This window comes from Pseudonaja textilis, chromosome 2 (assembly GCF_049901715.1).
Source record: "Pseudonaja textilis isolate UNSWEBS1 chromosome 2, rPseTex1.2, whole genome shotgun sequence".
Taxonomy (NCBI): Eukaryota; Metazoa; Chordata; class Lepidosauria; order Squamata; family Elapidae; genus Pseudonaja; species Pseudonaja textilis.
In genome coordinates this window covers 31,550,035-31,568,441 of record NC_141991.1, presented here as the reverse complement: position 1 = coordinate 31,568,441, position 18,407 = coordinate 31,550,035, and the positions used below count along the sequence as shown (strand labels likewise).

Here is an 18,407-nt window from a genome sequence, read left to right as displayed (position 1 = left end):
CATTTGCAAGATTTTAGCGATTAAGGAAAATGCCCCTCTGCTATGGAGCATTTGCAGTTCCCTTCAAAGTTCTACCAGTGGTCTCTGGACTACTGATTGAGAACTCTTGCTTTAACTCTTGTTGAATTAGAATAACAGAATAACAGAGTTAGAAGGGACCTTGGTGGTCTTCTAGTCCAGTGGCCACTAACTGGTGGGTGGCGGCCCACTGCTGGTCCGCAAGAAAATTTTGGTGGTCCGCAGAGAAATGTCACCCCCAGAGCACCCCCCAAAGCAATTAATCCAGGCTGCACAGGAACACACGGCTGTGCCACCCACATGGCCCGCAGGAACCCTCCCCACCCACTAACTCCTTACCTGGCAACCTTGCCTGCTAAGTTGCTGTTTTTCCTTTTTTTTCCCTGGCCATCAGCTGTTCTGCTGTGCCAGGAGATTTAGATTAGCTAGAAAGCAGGAAATCATTGCATTTCTTGCTTTCTAGCTAGTCTTCAGATCTTCGGCTCTGCTTTTAAGCAGAGCCGAACCTTCCTTAGGATTGAAGCTTCTATTATTCAGTGCAGACTCACTGCAAGCAAATTTTATGTGACAGACTCAGCTGATGGCAGATAGATAGATCTCTGAATGATTCTGTGAGCAACTCAATCTGCCTGCCTGCTTTGCCTGATTTTGAGTAAAAGTTGCTCTTTTTTTAATAAAAAATTCAATATTTACGTAAATATTTATAATATTTACACGCAAGCCATGTCCAACTAGTCACATGACCACCAAGCCACACCCACAAATTAGGTCACGCCCACAGAACCAGTTGTTAAGACATTTGAATCCCATCCATGCCTCTGTGTGTTTGTGTGTGTGTGAGAGAGAGACGGAGAGAGGTTATATCAGATCTCTCTCTCTCTCTCTCTCTCCCCCCACCCCAACGTCAGCAAGCCACCGTCAGTCAAAATTCATACTAGTGGTCCCCAAAATTTAAAATTATGAGTTTGGTGGTCCCTGAGGTCCAAAAGGTTGTTCTAGTTGACTCCCATGCTCAAGCAAGGAAACGTACTGTTTCAGACAAATGTTTGTCCAATCTCTTCTTAAAAACCTCCAATGTTACAAAACAGTGCCATAATTACTCTTTTATTTTTTCAAAAGGACAAAATGGGGCCAAGTTATGTGAGGATTCGCCCCTCTCCCCACCATTCCTACCCATCCCATTAGGATTGGCAGAAAACGTTTAGGTTCTTTTTTCTAAGGAATGCAATCTGGCTGTGTCCAAGAAGGGAACATTTTCTGTCATAGCACCCACCTTTTGGAACACCATACACTGGAGGTCAGATTGGTCCTGACCTTAATTGGTAAGGCCTTAAAAAACTTAGCTTCCCCAACAGGCCTGAAGGACAGGAGGTGGACTAGAGCCTGTGCATTGTTTATGTTTATTTGTGATAGATGGGATTGTTTTTAAGCCCAGTTGTTTTATGATTGTGTTTTTTGTTTTTCTGTTTTTGTTATGATTTTATACTATTCAAAATTGTTAACCCAGAGTCATGAATTTCTGCCCATATAAATTGAAAACAATAATTAAATAAAGCATGAAATTTACTTATGAACAACTTGTGTTTTATAATATAGATTTATATTCCCAATGTCTTTGTACTTTTAAATGAAGGAAAGTGTAAAATGATACCCATCAAAAGTATGCAGACTTTGAATGCGTTACATCTGTTAAATCCAAAACACTCAAAACATTCAACTTTCTGAAAAAATTAACAGAAAAGCAATAAACACAGTACTGCCATAAATGCTCAGTATTTGGTGAATCTCTAGAAAGAAGGACTTGTAAAGAATCCGCAAACACTTATGATTCTAGCTTCAGGTTTTAACTTGAGAACAAAAGGAGCATTTCCCCTAAACAGATTGCCATAAGTACCACAATTTCCAACTGCAATTAGCAATAGTAATAACACTTAGACTTATATTTACAGCTCTCTCTAAGCAGTTCACAGAGTCAGCATATTTCCCCCAACAATATGGGTTCTCATTTTACCGAACTCAGCAGGATGGAAGGCTGGGTTAACCCTTTAGCTGGTCAAAATCGAACTGCTGGCAGTCTGCATTACTGCATTTTAACCACTGCACCACCACAGTTCTTTTGTAAATATGGATTTACAATTCATTGAAAAACCAGGACTGGCAGTTTGTCACCACCTTCCTTCAAAAGTGAAAATAGAAAAAGTAGGAAAAGAGAGGTCCATAACACATCCTTTATAGGACATTATATCCTCTCAACACATGAACTGCATTTGCAGATTTCCCTGTCCGGTCATGTCCGACTAGTGCATGATGGTCATCTCTGTTTCTTGGTTAAGGGATCCAACATTGTTGTGATGATGTGGCCAGCATGGTTATATGCTGAAGGCGCATGGAATTCCCACCAAAGTGGTACCCATTAATCTATTTGCATTTGCATACTTTCTGTTCTGACCCAAACCCTTTTCCAATAAAACAAACACAAACCAAAGGGAACAGAAACCTTTTAATGATTCTTATGAATCCCCAGTTAAAAGGCTGCTGCAAACTAATTAACTTTGATAAGCACAAGCCTCGCAAAAACTGTGCGAGGCTGCCAAGAATAACAGATAAGAAATATTGTACAACGTAAGAGTCTTCAAATACCAACTTAAGATACTGCAGTGTCCACAAGGCTGGAGTTTCAAAACGTTTTTGCTTCCTACAAAGAACGTCTGATTCACAGCTGGCTTTTATCTTTTTGAAGGAGGGGCCATTACCTTGCAGCTTTAATCCCGAGTTGCCCGTGCTGCTGCAGCTGCTCTTTCCTACGAGCAACCCTGCGCACATGCGCACTTGGCACAGGATCCTGGGGAACCTCCTCATCGCTGCTGCCAGCCCCCACAATCTCTGAAGGCAGCAGTCCACTCCCTAATGGTCCTGGCCCCTCATCTGAGTCCTCGCTCTCCTCAGCCGTCCGCATCTACAGTTGGTTAACCACAACACTTTCAAACTGGTAGGTGGCAGGAGCTGGGTAGGAGCTGGCTCAGGAACGGGACCTCACTCCTTCATACTCCCATTCCTGCCCCAACTCCTAACTACCTAGTAGTTTGAAAGCATGCACAAAGGTCAAAAATGGACTTCTGTGACTGAAACATTTGCAGTTGGACTACTACTATTGCTGGAATACGTCATCATCACATTTTGTCAACAGGTTAAAATTCACCTCTTTCCCAAGCCATTGGTTCTCTCAGATGCTACTGCAAAGATCTGTCTGTGAGGATAATGTACTGGTTTTATGTTTGTATGTGTTTTATCTCCATTCTGCATATTTAAACTCTCTGAAGAGGTTTTAAGAACCAATTGTCAGCAACAATATTTATATGTATGATTCTCTCATTTCTCTTTTTCTTTGCTTGCAGGTGACACGGTAGCACAAAGTAAACATGTGTCAAAGTTGGAATAATGGGATTTACAACCAAATTTCCTGACTGCTGCGCAGAGACATTTACTTGGAAAGGAAAGTGTCAAGTTTGTACTGTCAACTTTTCAAGTTAGCTGGCAAGAACTAGAACTGCCTTCTTTTTAATGATGACAGCACTCTTCAAAATACAAATTTCTTATAAAGAACTGTAAAACAGGGACTGTAAGTCCAGCCCTTTCACGTTCAGGATGAACAATTGTGAAAAGGGAAGCCAAAACATTTAGTGGAGTGTATCATCTGATTTATGATATTTAAATACTCAAACTGGGTTCGCATAACTTGTGGGAATAATTAGATGAAGAAGCAGAAATAATTCAGATGAATGTGGTAGGAAAGACAATTGAATTAATGTTTAAATATTTACATCAATATATTTTTATGTAGGATTTAATAAGAATTAAATGAGCTCACGAAGTAAAACTTCATGCTCGGTAAATGGTAGCTTATGCCAATCTTTATATTCTGTTAACAGTCTGTACAACTTTGTTTCTTTCCATTTGTACAGTGTTAAAGAGAGTAGAGACAATACTTGTTCTACAAGTAGATAGTGTTTACAGCATCAGAGATGTCCACCCATTTATAAAATAGAATTATAAGTACTACTCTGTTTCACTGCAGCCAGAAACAGAAAGAAAATGCAAGCATTGATTAGAAATTTCACCCAAGTCAAGGAATATTGAGGTCTCCGTTTTCTTTTTGCTAGTTCCATATAGATAAAGGTAAAGGTTTCCCTCGTAGCTATGTGCTAGTCGTTTCCGGTTTTAGGGGACGGTGCTCATCTCCATTACAAAGCCGAAGAGCCAGCGCTGTCCAAAGATGTCTTTGTGGTCATGTGGCCGGCATGATTAAACTCCAAAGGCGCATGGAATGCTGTTACCTTCCCACCAAAGTGGTCCCTATTTTTCTACTTGCATTTTTACATGGTTGGCAGAAGCTGAGACAAGTAACGGGAGCTCACTGTTACGCAGTGCTAGGGATTTGAACCATCGAACTGCTGACCTTTCCGATCAACAAGCTCAGTGACTTAGCCACTGAGCCACTGCATCCCTTTTAGTTTCATATACTAAACAGCTTATTTAAAGTCCACAGGCGGTCAGTTCATTTTTAAGCTAAATAAATAAAATAAAATGTATACATTGCTGGCATTTTCAATTGATGATGGTCATGGACAGATGCACCAAGGGCTTTTGGAGTGTAGAAATCAAATAAAATGAAAAAGGAACTATTTTGTTCACATGTGAGTGAACTGTATTTACTGGAAAGGAAGATTACATTTCCTTATCCATCCTCACACATCACCAAAATAGGAGAATCAATTGTGGTATACTAATGAACTATATTGTGCAAATGTACAATATACAATATGAAAACATTTCAATCTATCAAAAGGATTTTTTTTGCAAAAGCTCTGCATTAATCAACACTGCAAATCAAAGTGTATACATTTGGAGACATGCACCAAACTTTATATATGGTGATGCAAACCTGGAAAAAAATATCAAGTTCAACAAACTGAACTTGATAGATCTGTCCATCCATACTGTATATTCCACATACAAAATTAAAACCTTTACTCATGATAACATCTATAAACTCGCATAGAATAACAGTATCCTGTATAGCAACACTTCTAACCCTCTGCCTTTCATATATAATATTATGATCTTTTAACTGGACATCCATATCAATGCACCAAAAGATACAGGAAAATCTTTAGAATGGGAACTGCCCGTGTACAGTATATTTTGGTTGCCTGTATTGGTGCTTAACTACATTTAATCTGATTTCTGACCTTGTGAGCTGAGTTCGGGCAATGTCCTTCATGGTGCCAATGAAGCAAACTGGAAAACAGTGATTGTAAGACACAGAGCATCTGGGAACTTTGGATTCAACTGCCAATATTTTATCTAGAATTATACAGTAGGTGGGAGGAATCTCTCTTTTGCTTGACTTGCTTGCTGTATACCACTTATTTAGAAATATACTTATGTCCTATAGACAATGTTCTAGGTAGAAGAAATACCTCCTCTTTCAGTTAGTTGCTATTTATAGTAATTAATGCAGTTAATTAATGCAGTTCTTTAAGAGGCTATATTTTCTAATTCATATGATTTTTGACATGTAACTGCTTCTTATTGCTTTAATTGTATTTCATTCCGGGTCTCATCTTCCCCCTTTTGTTTGTTTCAGCTTATACAAAAGAAAGTTCACTTTTAGTCTTGTCCTGGATGTATCTCTTTACTTTGAAATACATTAAAATACGTTTAAAAGCAGCCATCCATGTATCTTTCCCTACAGATTTACCATAAGTGACCCCCACAATTGCTGTATTTTATGTATTTTTTCTGCGTTAACATAACTAATTTTTATAGATTCAGAAATGCCAAAAACATGAAGTTGATGTTACACTAATGTGTATTCACTCGGGTATGGGAATTTTCTTGTAACAGTGCAAAGTTGTTTAGAATAATCATTGTTAGGTTTTATTTTGTGAGGAACGTTTTGAGATACTCATACATCATTCCAAAATCTTCACAGAACTCCTTTTTTAAAAAAAAATCAGGATAACAGTTCTCCATTTTTGCTTCAGAATTTTAATTTTAATAATTGGCTAGGATTAGTTAATGGGGCAGCTGCCCTCCCCCCCCCCCCACCCCACTAACTATTTGGAAAATCCTTGGAGATAAATAATGGATCAAAAACAGTTTTCCCCATTATTTAGCCACTCAATGTATTGGGATTTAATCATAATGGCCACGTAGTGGGAGGGGTGATCTGTAAAATGGCAGCCATAGTGAGCAAAGCTTTACCAGCATATTGAGGTTGCCATACCTTTTATGTGTTCATCCTTTGGACCTTCTATAATATCAAATTATTAACTTTTCTCTGGGCAGATGAATGTGTTCTTAATAAAGAATAAAGATGCAACAGCATATCTTTTTCATTATTTGTTTGGAATGCTTGTGGGAACTTATAGGGCATGTTTGGAAATAAAGATGGAACCAGGGTACTGCTGATGGCATTTTCACTTTACCAGCGTTTGATGGATGGATTGATGAATGGATGGATAGATGGATATGTTTTGATTTGATCAGATTGGACATGCAGTCTGACAGTTTCAAAGGGGGGTATCTGCAGACACTCTGCAATTTATGGATAAACAATTTCACCTTGATACACTTCAAATTTAACTTTTCTGTAATCCTTTTTAAATATATTGTTAGCGATTTTTACACATGCAAAAGATAAACATGAAAAAAGTACAGAAAATGAGATTAAGAAAGAAGAGATAGAGGTAAAAGTGCAGAAAAAGAAAAAGACATTTAAAAAAGTGACTTCTGATCTTCTTTACAGCAGGTATAAACTTAGTATCATTCCAGTGGTGGGATTCAAAAAAATTTTTTACTACCAGTTCTGTGGGCATGGCTTGGTGGGCGTGGCAGGGGAAGAATACTGTAAAATCTCCAGTCCAAGGTAGTATTTACCGGTTCTCTGAACTACTCAAAATTTCCACTACCAGTTCTCCAGAACTAATCAGAACCTGCTGAATACCACCTCTGTATCATTCCATCTCAGTTAAAATTATACTGTATTACATAGTTGCTTCTTCAACCTCTTTCAGTCATCTGATCTAGAAATAACCAACTCATTTCTGTCCATTTTAAGCAAAATGTTCATAATGGTTTCCCAATAAAAGTACTTATTATTTTATTCCTGATCAAACAAGTCAATGTTATATTCTTTTTAGAGTGGCAAAATAATTTTGGAGTGAGTGGGATCAGGCATCCATAAAATCTAAATTAATCTTAACTCATTAAACTTAATTCCTCCCCTCTTTGTCCGGCTCTCTTCTTTGTCATCTAATCTTAAATGTTTTTAATTTGTTAATGATTTTATCGGCTGTGTTTTAGGATTGATGATTTTAATGTTTTTTTAATGCTTTTATATTGCAAGCTACCCAGTATCAGGGGATACAAGATGGGCAGAAAGCAAATTTCATCAATAAATAGTTCTCCAGAAGGAATGCCAAGCATCACAACATTTTTAAATATTTGTAAATGGAAAGTGGAAAAATTGGAGGAAGAGGGGAAGAGATTCTGCCTAGGATACAATAAGACAAGAGAGGCAGAATCTTTTTTTTTTTTAAAAAAAAAACATTTTTAGTTGAGTTATAGAGTATTGTAAAATACAAAATTAAATAGAAGAGCTGTGAGGAGGGAGGGGAAGTGGGAAGAGAAGTGAGGAAAGATAGAGGGGAAAAAGAAGCTTTTTGCTTTTTCATAATAGTATGAACAAGTTCATTTCTATAAAAATCTATCTGTCTAATCTGTAAAACCCAAAGTCAGAGTTTTATTCTTTTCCACATCAAGCATAAAATTCAGAAGTGGTTTCCATGTGGAAACAAAAGTCCTTGAGGCAGAATCTTAACAGAAATAATGGATGGAAACTGATCAAGAAGAGATTCAGCCTAGAAATATGAACTTTTCTGACAGTGAGAACAGTCAACCAATGGAACATCTTGCCTTTGGAAGTTGTGGAAGCTTCATCACTGGAGGCTTTCAAGAAGAGATTGGACTGTCATCTGTCAGAAATGGTATAGGGTGTCCTGCTTGGGCAGGGGGTTGGACTAGATGACTCACAAGGTCCCTTCCAACTCCATTAATCTCTTAATCTTAACAGTGAGAAGATCAAACAATTAAAACGGATGGTGTTAGGAAGTTTGTGCTTTTAGACTTGCAAAATTCTGTTAATGCAGCCTTACAATAAAATAGAATTAGTTCATCAAATCCTGATTTCTGTCTGGTTTATCTGGGAGGATTGACTATATCAGTGTAAGGATTGAACCCGTGAATGTTCTTTATACAGATTATTTGGTTAGCGATATGGTCCACTTAACCTTTGAGTGGAAGTTCACATTAGAGAATGGTTTAAATTAATTGTTTGAGTTATTTTATGGACCATTAAATAGTTCTACTATTTTTATAGGAGAAAACAATACTGGCAAATTTTAAAAATCTTACTAAAGAGTCTGTGCTATTGCTGTTGTGTGTATATTTACTTCACAATGCCTTTTTATAAGTTCAACAGCAGTTATTTCCTGGTTTTAAATGCCCCCCCTTCACCAAAAAAAAAACAACCTATTTGTAAGAGAAATTTACATCCAAATAAGATTAAATTAAATATTGGCAATAAATCTGTCAGACCCTGAAGGTGGTAGATCTCTGGTGTTGTATGTAGTATTGCTTCAAAAGAGGAAAACAATATAATTATTCTTCCTTGCTGAGTATGGGCACTCAAAGAACTATGTTGATAACATACATTCCTTTTATCGCTGATATATTATTATTATGGATCAGTAATTGATTTAAAACAAACCAAAGACCAAGCAGGCATCAGATTGCAAGAATAAATGAATACTATTCATTGTGTGCAGACCTGTTGACCTACACCCTAATGCTTTGGGTGGCACCCAAATTTTATAATAGAACTGTTCTGTTGAATGGGCTCCTTAGGAGCACTGTTCTCACAACAAATTGGAAGTTCATCAGATTGGGGCTCTTAGGGAAGGAGCCAAGATGGTAACGAAACAAAACAGCAGCTCCTAAAATAAGCTCTCACCATCTCACCCCTCTAATTTAGTCCCGTGGCCTAAAAATGCCATCCACAAGCAAGAAAAGAACCTGGGCCAGCTCCCATAATGGCACTGGGGCCTATAAGTCCAACAAAGCAGAGGAACAGAGTCCAACAAAGACTATAGAAATTCAGAGATATTTAGTACTTTCATCTACTTCCAGATTTCAGCAGATTCCTTTGGTCCTGCAGGAACCTGACTCTCCTTACATCTCTTCTCTCACTGAACAAGCTAAAGGATGCTCTTCCCCTTGCTAAAGAGTTGGGACTACTGATTGTCAGTGAACCCACAATTTTGCTGCTCATGCTTCTGTAATTCTTTGGGTCTCTTTGCTAGAATATACGCTCTCCTGCCTTGGCGCAAAAAGTGAGGCTTGGCAGACAGAGTGATGGCAGAGAAGGGAGACCAGGGTGTCGATGATACCTCATTCCCAGTGGGAGAAACTACTGCCTTGCAAAATTTACCCACCTAGCTCCTGGCTCACAGTACATCTGCTTAACACCTTCACTTTCTCATTGAAAAATAATCCTCCCGCAATAGAACCTCCCTATATGTCATTTTATAGATTTCAAAACGGCTTTTGACTCCATATCCCCAAGTATGTTGTGGAGAAAATTGGAGCCCCTCTGACCGATTTATGCCTGCTTCATTTAATATATGTGCCCCATGAAGGACCTCCCTGAAAGTAAAGGGGGCATCCCTCCAGTGCCATTCAGTAGTGGGATTCAACATTTTTTTACTATCAGTTCTGTGGGCATTGCTTGGTGGGCGTGGCTATGTCATGTGACTTGGTTGGGTATGGCAATGTGTCGTGACTGGGTGGGTGTGGCTATGTGGTCATGTGACTGGGGGTCTTTCTCTTTTTCTTCTTTCATAGCACGCCCCCCATGCCCCATTTTTGGCCTAGTGGGCCTCAGGGAAGCTTCCTAGGTGCTGAAAAGAAGCACTTTGAAGCGAGGGGTGGGGGATCAGCCCCCCTCCTACAATTTCCTGCTTTCTAGCTAATCTAAATCATGTGTCACAGCTGATAATTGGAAATACCAGTTTGGCTGAAACTAGCATTTTTTACTACTGGTTCAGATGAACCAGTAGCAATTTTTTTACTACCAGTTTGGCCAAACTGGGACGAACCGATAAAATACCACCACAGGTGCTATTGGAACTGAGGAAGGCTGCAAGCAAGCCTGCATATTCCTTCCTCCCTTTTATTCAATTTCCATATGAACTCCACAGTGGGCCATCTCCTCAACATGAACTTTCACACCCCAAAACTTGCTGGAAGTTTTACTGTTCCAATTTACTGTTTTACTCTGTTGGAAGAAATTTCCTGAGTTCATTCCCCAGTGGGAAAACCCACAGATGCTGAAAAGAAATGAATTCCAAAGCAGCTGCCAGAAATTGGGATTCTTTAGTAAAGGAAGGCAAAAAGCAGGTAAGAGGCAGCTCCAGGGTTCCTGGCTTGCAAGCACTTTGAAAGTGTGAATCTGAGCCTTTTATGCTTCATTCCCCTTTGAAGCTCCTGCATCTTGATGGGTTTATTTGTGTACCTCTAGTTAAAGTGATTGCCCTGGATCCTGTTTTCCTGCCTTAGTGGGTTAATCCTGTCCCAGGACCTTTGTCTTTCCTATTCTGGAGGTTAATCTTGTCGGGGAAGGAAAAAGGGAGTTTTGTTTTTGCCTTGGTGAGTTATTTTTAGCCTGATTCTCCTTATCTTAATGGCTCTACTTTAGTGTTTCTATTAGCTTGGTTAGCAGGGCTGCTCTGAGTTTTCTCTTTTAGCTGGTGATTTTTTTTGTTTTCTTAAAGTGGGAACGGCTGGCTTGAGTTTCTTGGCACTGTTTTCCGAGGTTTCTGGTGCTGTGAGATTTCTGGCGCTGTCCTTTTGAAGTATACTTCCCACAACTCTATTCATTTGATACAACAATACTTTCAATAAGACCTATTAGCCTTCAATAACACAGTGTTGAAGACCAGCTAGTATTCAATTCTCAGAAAATTAAAACCATGGTATTTTCCAAAAATATTCCTCAGGGATAGATGACATCAAGATTGTGTTTCATATATCTGGGAGTGGTTCCATATTCTGCCAACAGAAAGAAACAACCAGGACTATGTTGCTGAAAATGCACAGAGGAGTTCATCTATCATCCTCAAATTCCCCAAGTCAAGAGGTGGCCACTATACACCTGCAGCTCTCAAATTACTAGAAGCTAAGCCATTTCATGTCCAGCTGGGCCTCTTCTTCAACTTTGCACCATTAAAACTTGTTCAGTCCAAATTACTAAGACTGGCCCTTCAAATCCCCAAATGTCTCTAATGCCACCTTGAGATTGGAAACCAAGCCTCATGACAGAAGAGACTAGAGTATGAGTGATCATGCTCTACAGCTGACTCAAGCTATCCTTTTCCCACTTGGCCTTGCCTTATTACCTGTAAAGGATGATTTTTTTACTCCACATGGAAATATGCGGTAACAAATAAAATCTCAGTTCTCCAGGTGTTCTACTCAGGTGTTTTCCTCAGCATGGGTGAGGGGGGTATGATCATCCCTTGAACAATGTGTAGCAGACACAGAATCTAAATGGACCTATCTGGCCCCCAACCTTTGTTGCCAGTAAATACAACAGGTACTTTGTCTCTCCTGTGACATACTTAACCAAGCTTGAAGTACCTAACAACTAGTGGGACTTTACTCTGGCACAGTGTCCCTCAGCTGTCCTTGAAGATTGATATAGGAAAATCCCCAGCTGGAGAGACAATGGCCCTGTGACTCTGACACATGAACACAACAGAGAATGTACCTGCATGTATCCAGTGCCTGTATTGGCGAGACATTGTTCCTAGCCTCATCTTACCATTATTGTATAAATACCCAGAGGGCACAGAACAATTCTACACCATCCTGCTGGCTGCAGATACTAATCCGGCTACAACATATAATGTTGCCATGTTCTATGCAGCAGTGCTTAAAATCCATCAACCCTGTGCCACAAATTAGTTTTAATGAGCAGCCAGTTTCACTTAACAACCGTGTTCCTAACTTAACAACTGCAGTGATTCACTTAACAAATGTGGCAAGGAAAGTCATAAAATGGGGCAAAATTCACTTAAGAAATTTCTCACCAACATAAATTTTGGGCTCAATTGTGGTTGCAAGTCGAGGACTACCTTAGTGCAATCTGTAGCTATTGTATTTGTATTGCTTGGGGAAAGTCCTTGTGTACAAATAGCAATGCTGGTTTTGAGTACTGCCTATGTTGCCATTTGTACACGACTGTAGCACCTATGTGCCATTGAAACACAATGCTGGCTTCAGTGGATTGACTGACCAAGCAGGCTTTGTCTTAAGATCCTATTGAGAGGAATTGCTTTTTGAAACAATTTTGTATAGATCCCCATGAGATGTGTTAGGGGATGAAGATGTTGGACTGAAAACAAGTTGTTTTGATTAAGGCTGTACTTCTGAAGGAAATTACATTTGTAATTCCCAATTTCATTTTTGCCTCTGTTAATTAACAATCTCAAAAATAACATTGTATCATCATCTCCTTCTCCTTCTCCTTCTCCTTCTCCTTCTCCTTCTCCTTCTCCTTCTCCTTCTTCTTCTTCCTAGCATTGTTCCTGTGCTATGGTAGGGTCTGCTTAAAAATAGCATAAAAGCTGTATATTCCAAGGTTACATTCTCAAGAAAGGGAGATGCATCCCAGAAATCCATCTGAAATGAAAACTCACAAGTTACGGATCAAAGGGAGGCTTAATAGATGCACCTCCATAAATTGATCAAGGAAATTCCTATTTTGTTATCTACTCTGTTTTTCTTCACAGAATGACTCCATCTAGTTATAAACTAACTTAAGAAGTAGTAACCCAAGTGCTATGGATAGCAATAACACTTAAACTTATATACCGCTTCACGGTGCTTTATAGCCCTCTCTAAGCGGTTTACACAGTCAGCATATTGCCCCCAACAATCTGGGTCCTCATTTTACCCGACCTCAGAAGGATGGAAGGCTGAGTCAACCTTGAGCCGGTGAGACTCGCAAACTGCTGGCAGCCGGTGATTAGCAGAAATAGCCTGAAGTACTGCATTCTAACCACTGCGCCACCACGGCTCTTAAGATTATTTAAGTAATCTTGTGACCCCTTAAAGATGAAGATTTTTAAGTATAAGAGGCCTTGGATTTTGGAGACTATATCTCCTTTTTTGGGAAGATGACATCTAGTAATCCATCTACATGGAATTGTTCAAGCATTTTTCCTTTAAATTGTTTATTTTAACTCTACCCATAAACTACAGAGGAGCCATTTTTGTTGTCGTGGTTAAGGTATCAGAGTTGAAACCAGGAGACTATGAGTTCTAGTCCTACCTTATGCACAAAGCCAACTGAGTGTCCTTGCGCCAATCCTGGTCTCTCAGATTCAGGAAGGAGGCAATGGCAAACCGCTTCTGAAAAACCTAACCTAGAAAATGTCTCAGATTAACAAAGTTTGGTCCAGTTGCCATGATTTAACCTTTAGACACCTTTGGCCTGAATGATTGAGTCTTCATTGACACATTTTGTAAAGAAAACTGCATAAATTTATCCAATCAGTCTCCAGAATTGGACACAACTCAACAGAAGAAGAAAAAAACTATTGATCTTTTAAATTAAATACCCCTCCCCCTAAAGTAACCTTTTTGCAGTAGTTAAATAGATGTAAAATACATTGAGTTATAGTGTAATAAAACTAGAGCTTTATGAAATTATATTTGCATTCCAGATGCCTGCTTGTTTTACAAGCGTATTCAAGAAAAAGAGACAACAATGAATAGATCAATAAATGAATGCTTTGAAGTCTTTCCCTTGATTATCAGGTGTGATTAGCAAATGCACTAAGGAATACTTGAATCAATTTACACAGGTATAAATCAGACACTGCAGTCAGGACAGAAGGTAATCCTGACATCTTTACCAATGTAATTATTTATAACAAAACAGTAATTAATTAGTATAAATTATTAGCAACCACACAAATAAATCTTGTCCAGGATGATCTGTCCTCATTCTGCCTCATCGAGTCTTTCAGTAATACACCCACCATCATTATAAGTGAGTCCAGCCATCTGGTTGCTGATTGCCTTCTTTCCTTTCCTTCCGCATTTTCCAGAATTACCAACTTCTCAAAGGAGCTTGAGTTTTGCAAAATATATCCAAAACAGAGGTGGTATTCGGCAGGTTCTGATCAGTTCTGGAAAACCGGTAGCAGAAATTTTGAGTAGTTCGGAGAACCGGCAAATACCACCTCTGACTGGAGATTTTACAGTATCCTTCCCCTGCCATGGCCACCAAGCCACGCCCACAGAACCGGTAGTAAAAAAATTTGAATCCCACCACTGGTCTAAAATACATAATTTGCACCTGTGCATTTGTGCTGAGTAGTTTTATAATTCATTTGTTTGTCATCTGGACTTTCCATGATATATTCAAGCATCTTCTTCAATACAAACATTCAAAAGAATCAGAATTCTTTTTATTCTAATTCTTCAAGCCCAACTTTCACTTCCCCAGAGTACTGCAGGGAAAACCATTGCCTGAAGAATTCTGTTCAATGCAAATATAGATATCACAACATCTGGATAGCTTTGCTAAGACTTCCACTGCTGTTCTAACAAATGTTACTCTATGGTATATTTCTTGATTGATGATTCCTTTACTGTTTGGTAGTCATAAAGGCAGAAGCAATCTACAGTTTCAAGGTTTTCATTGCCAATTCGACAGCTAATTGTTGTATCTGTTGTCATTAGTTTGTCTTCTTTATGTTTAAGTTTGGTCCCATTTGTTTCACTGTTCTTCTTGACTTTTATTGCTCAATCTTTCAGATTCTTTGCATTTTTGGCTGTCAAACTAATGCCATCAGCACAGTGATGGTTATTGATGTTTCTTCATTCAGTTTTAAAGCCACACTCATCTTCTTCCAATCCAGCTTTCCTTAAAAAACATAAACGTTGAATAAATAATGGGAGAGTATGCAGCCTCGTCTCACTCCTTTACCAACCTGGAGCCAGTCTATTTTTGCCATATTCTGTCTCTACTGTGACTGACTTCCTGATCTGAACATCAGTTTCATATGAGAAGGAAATGTTCTGGGATTCCCATTTTTCTAAGCATGTTCTATAGCCTGACAAGATAGACACAGTTGAAGGCTTTACTATGATCAATGGAATGCCTACTGTGCAAAGAAAAGAAAATGATAGAGGAGAGATACATTACAAAAGCAACAAGGAGCAACATACGACTTCATACAAAACAAGAAGGCATATATAAGTGTCTTGGACAGACACCCCTTAATTCACATGAGTATAAGAAAGGAAGAAGATAAGGACTTTCAAGATTCTATTACTGTAGTCCATCTTTAAAAAACATAGTTTTAGTCTTCCACGAAGTTGTTTCTGTATTGTGCAATTGACATCAGTCTTGCAAGTCTGATTATAGCAATAGCACTTAGACTTACATACTGCTTCACAGTGCTTTATATCCCTTTCTAAACAGTTTACAGAGTCAGCATATTGCCCCTAACAATCTGGGTCCTCATTTTACCGACCTCGGAAGGATGGAAGGCTGAGTCAACTTTGAGCTAGTCAGAATCAAACTCTGGGCAGTCGGCAGAATTAACCTGCAATACTGCATTCTAGGAGGGCATGGTGGCTCAGTGGCTAAGATGCTGAGCTTGTCAATCAGAAAGGTCAGCAGTTTGGTGGTTCGAATCCCTAGTGCCATGTAATGGAATGCGCTCCCGTTACTTGTCCCAGCCTCTGTCAGCCTAGCAGTTCGAAAGCATGTAAAAATGCAAGTAGTAAAATAGGGACCACTTGGTGCAAAGGTAACAGCGTTCTGTGCACCTTCGAAGTTTAGTCATGCTGACCACATGACCACAGAATCATCATCAGACAGTGCTGACTCTTTGGCTTAGAAATGGAGATGAGCATCGCTCATTTGGAGCTAGAATTGGGAATGACGAGCAAGGAGTGCGAGGGGAACCTTCAACGGTACCTTATTGCATTCTAATCACTGCGCCACCACAGCTCTTATTATGCTTCACTTCCTCCCTTACTTATCCTGAAAGGGATTAGGCTCTTTGGTTATGTATGCATATATATATATTTATATTTCTACACCCAAGCAGAAAATAAAGCTTCCACGTCCGTGGCTAACTTTCACCATGCTTTCCTCAACTTCCGTTCCATGTAATTGTCAGTTTTGTGTCTAGCTGTTCTCTTCCCTCCCAGTAATCCAACAAATAAAATGTTACTTACTGACAGACTCTCTTGTAGAAATAGCAGTATTGTTTTGAAAGTGCTTCCCTCAGCATGTGACACCAGCTGAACTGTGCACTCCAAAGCCAAGCTGATGCTGCTAAGGACTCTTTGACATTTTTGTAGCACACCAGGCAGTCCAAAACTACTCCAAAGTCATTTTATAGCTTCCAATCTGATATCCAAAGCAGCAGGATACAAAAATACTGGACACATTTGCCTTTGTTTAGAGATATAATTCGGTAACATAAATGCTGTCTGCCATTTTTGTTGATCAGGTTTTTATTTTGTAATGCAGTTGATATATAGAATTGCCAAAAACCATCTTGAAATCATTCCAAGGTCTACATCAAGATTATATTATAATTTAGCTTTAAAATATCATGAAGTCAAATTGAGAGAGGAAAAAAGTCCAAAACATTTTAAAAAGTGGAAATTACAAGTAAAAATGAATGATTTTTGTCTTTGTGATATTACAAAGTCATACTATTTTCTTCTTCTAAAACATTTTATAAAATCTTGAAGCTGTTAATGATACAAAAACTAGAGCCATTCAACGATCTTTGAAAGACACAGTATTAAGATTAAAATAAGCACAAGCTTTATTTATTCATTACTTTCAGTTATAGGGTACGTTCACACATCATGCTAAATCATATAAATGGTTTACAAATATGTGGTTTACTGCCATGGGGGCTAAGATAATTATCAATAAACTGTTTTGGTATTCTGGGTTGTATAGTAGATGAATACCGGCACTATGTTTTATTAACTAAGCTTTATGGTTTTAACACATTCTGTAAACCCTGCTATAGCAATGGTGGTATGCTACCAGTTCAGACTGGTTCGGCCTAACCGGTAGTAAAAAAAAAAGCCTCTGATGATTAGCTGAGAGAAGGGAAAAAAGCAGTGGTGGGATTCAATTTTTTTTACTACTGATTCTGTGGGTGTGGCTTGGGTGTGGGGTGGCTTGGTGGGCATGGCAAGGGAAGGATACTGTAAAAATCTTCATTCTCACCCACTCCCGGGGGAAGGTTACTGCAAAATCTCCATTCCCTCCCCGCCCCACTAACCTGCTTTCCATCTCTGTTCTCCTGTGCAGGGCAACAAAAGAAGACCCATCCGATCAGCTGGGACTTGGGAGGCAGAGAATAGTTAGGGGTGGGGCCAGTCAGAGGTGGTATTTTCCGGTTCTTCAAACTAGTCAAATTTTCCACTACCAATTCTCCAGAACTGGTCAGAACCTGCTGAATACCACCTCTGGAAAAAAGCCTTCGATCAGCTGAGGAGGAAGAAGAGAAAAGCGCAGGATCGAACCTCCAACCAATCTCTGCGCTTTTCTCTTCTTTCTCCTCTCAGCTGATTGGCGCCGCCGGCCTCAGCTGGTGTGTGGAAAGCTGCGCGTGTGTGTATTAGGTGCACGCGTGTTAGATGCATGTGCAATCAGCTAACCGATAGTGGAACAGGTAGGATCCCACTGCTGAGCTATAGTACTGTATGGTGAGGTGTTCCGTTTTTGACTGAAGACTTTGTGGTCTATGTGAGAGAGCACAGCTACTGTGGTCTATTAAAGAAATCATACTTAAATAAACAGTGGAATCTATTTATAATCTAGAAAGAAAATCCCAACAATGTCCTTCTTTTAATCTCAAGATGAACTAGGCCTTTTCTTTTTCATAAATCGAACATGAAATATCTCTTCTCCCAAATTTTAGCAGAGTAAAAATTCGGCAAACTACTCTGAGACTTGGTCTTCAGGAAGGACCATTTGCACAACATGTTCATCACATTTCTTCCTGGAGCCCTGCACAAGGGAAACAGCCTCTGAGGAAAGTCCTACTTTGCTGCAATCTGTTGGGCGTGTTATTGTGAAAGGCAAGAAAACACCCCAATGTTTCAGCACTTTTCCATAAGTGTGTAAATCTTCTATCTGTATCTAGCCCAGCAACATTAGGTCGAGACATTTCATTAAATGTCTGCAGTATAAATTTAGCATCCAAAGACAG

The 18,407-nt window shown here is 39.2% G+C and overlaps 2 protein-coding genes across 4 annotated transcripts in view; both read left to right on the top strand.

The window, feature by feature from the left end:
- Nucleotides 1-6,408, top strand: part of TAFA4 (TAFA chemokine like family member 4) — a 198,479-nt gene extending 192,071 nt beyond the window's left edge. For all 3 annotated transcript variants that reach the window (XM_087923637.1, XM_087923635.1, XM_087923636.1), the window contains one exon: nucleotides 3,414-6,408. In XM_087923637.1, coding sequence (XP_087779763.1) covers nucleotides 3,414-3,425 — 12 coding nt within the window. In that variant the 3' untranslated portion in view covers nucleotides 3,426-6,408. The remainder of the gene's footprint in view (nucleotides 1-3,413) is intronic.
- EOGT (EGF domain specific O-linked N-acetylglucosamine transferase) overlaps nucleotides 1-18,407 on the top strand; it is a 669,726-nt gene that overhangs the window by 275,302 nt on the left and 376,017 nt on the right. The gene's annotated exons all lie outside the window — the stretch shown is intronic.